This window comes from Dipodomys ordii, unplaced genomic scaffold (genome assembly GCF_000151885.1).
Source record: "Dipodomys ordii isolate 6190 unplaced genomic scaffold, Dord_2.0 Scaffold210, whole genome shotgun sequence".
NCBI lineage: Eukaryota > Metazoa > Chordata > Mammalia > Rodentia > Heteromyidae > Dipodomys > Dipodomys ordii.
Window position 1 is genome coordinate 292,176 of NW_012267426.1, and position 1,510 is coordinate 293,685.

Sequence of the window (1,510 nt, forward strand, 5' to 3'; positions counted from 1 at the left end):
TGTCTCTCTGTCTGTCTTGGTGTCTGTCTGTCCCTATGTGTGTCTGTCTGTCTGTGTCTCTGTGGTCGGTCTGTCTTGTCTGGTCTGTGTCTCTGTCTGTCTGTCCAGTCTCTTGTGTCTGTCTGTCTGTCTGTGCATCTGTGTGTCTATCACTGTGTCTGTCTGTCTGTCTCTGTCTGTGTCTCTACCCGGTTTGTCTGTCTGTCTGTCTGTGTGTCTGTCTGGTCTGTCCGTCTGTCTGTCTGTCTGTGTCTCTGTGCATCTGTCTGTGTGTTTATCTGTCTGTCTCTATGTCTGTCTGTCTGTCGGTCTGTGAATCTGTGTGTCTGTCGACGTCTGTCTGTCCGTCTGTGTCTCCTCTGTCTGTGTGTCTGTCTCTCTGTCTGTCTATCAGTGTCTGTCTGTCTGTTTGTGTCTCTGTGACCTGTCTGTCTGTCTGTCTGCCCAGTCTGTGTATGGGTGCATCTGTCTGTCTTGTCATTTTGTGTATCTGTCCGTGTCTGTCTGTCTGTCTGTCCGTATGTCTGTCTCTGTCTGTGTCTCTATCCGGTTTGTCTGTCTGTCTGGTCTGTCCGTCTGTCTGTCTGGTCTGGTCAGCATATCTCTGTGTCTGTCTGGTCTGTCAGTGTGTCTGTCTGTCTGTGTGTCTCTGTGCATCTGTCTGTGTGTTAATCTGTCTGTCTCTATGTCTGTCTGTCGGTCTGTGAATCTGTGTGTCTGTGGACGTCTGTCTGTCCGTCTGTGTCTCCTCTGTCTGTGTGTCTGTCTCTCTGTCTATCAGTGTCTGTCTGTCTGTTTGTGTCTCTGTGACCTGTCTGTCTGTCTGTCTGCACATTCTGTGTATGGGTGCGTCTGTCTGTCTGTCTGTCTGTCTTGTTGTTTTGTGTATCTGTCTGTGTCTGTCTGTCCTTCTGTCTGGTCTCTGTGTCCGTGTGTCTGTCTGTCTGTCTGTCTATTAGTGTGTATCTGTCTGTCTGTGTCTGTGTGGTCTGTCTGTCTGTCTGTGAGTCTGTCTCTGTCTGTGTCTCTATCTGGTGTGTCTGTCTGTCTGCCCGTGTGTCTGTCTGTCTGTGTCTCTGTGCATCTGTCTGTGTGTCTATCTGTCTGTCTCTGTGTCTGTCTGTCTGTGTGTGTGTGGTCCACGCGGTCCAGCGCCCGGGGCCCCAGGCCTCGGTTTACCTGGTCGGCGGGGGCGGGAGGAGTGAAGCGGCGGGCGCAGGCCAGGAAGATGTCCGGGGCGGGCTTCCCGGCCTTGACCTCGGGGTCATCGCCCAGCACCACGTGGTGGAAGGCGCCGAACAGCTCGCGGTGGGCGCTGGTCTTGGCCCGGTAGGACTCGGTCCCCGAGCTGGTGGCCAGGGCGAAGGGGATGCTGTGCTTCTGCAGGTGGAGGATCAACTTCTCTGCGCCTGCAGACAGAGGGACGGGAGGAGGGGAAGTGAGGTCTTTGGCAGCCTGGGGGGGAATCCATAAATCCATCCATCCACCCATCCATCCACCCATCCATCCA

At 54.1% G+C, this 1,510-nt stretch overlaps 1 protein-coding gene across 1 annotated transcript in view; it reads right to left on the bottom strand.

The window, feature by feature from the left end:
• The window catches only part of Hdhd1 (haloacid dehalogenase-like hydrolase domain containing 1), a 32,011-nt gene that overhangs the window by 19,210 nt on the left and 11,291 nt on the right, over nt 1-1,510 (bottom strand). Inside the window, exon 3 of the mRNA XM_013035419.1 lies at nt 1,180-1,409. Coding sequence (XP_012890873.1) covers nt 1,180-1,409 — 230 coding nt within the window. The remainder of the gene's footprint in view (nt 1-1,179; nt 1,410-1,510) is intronic.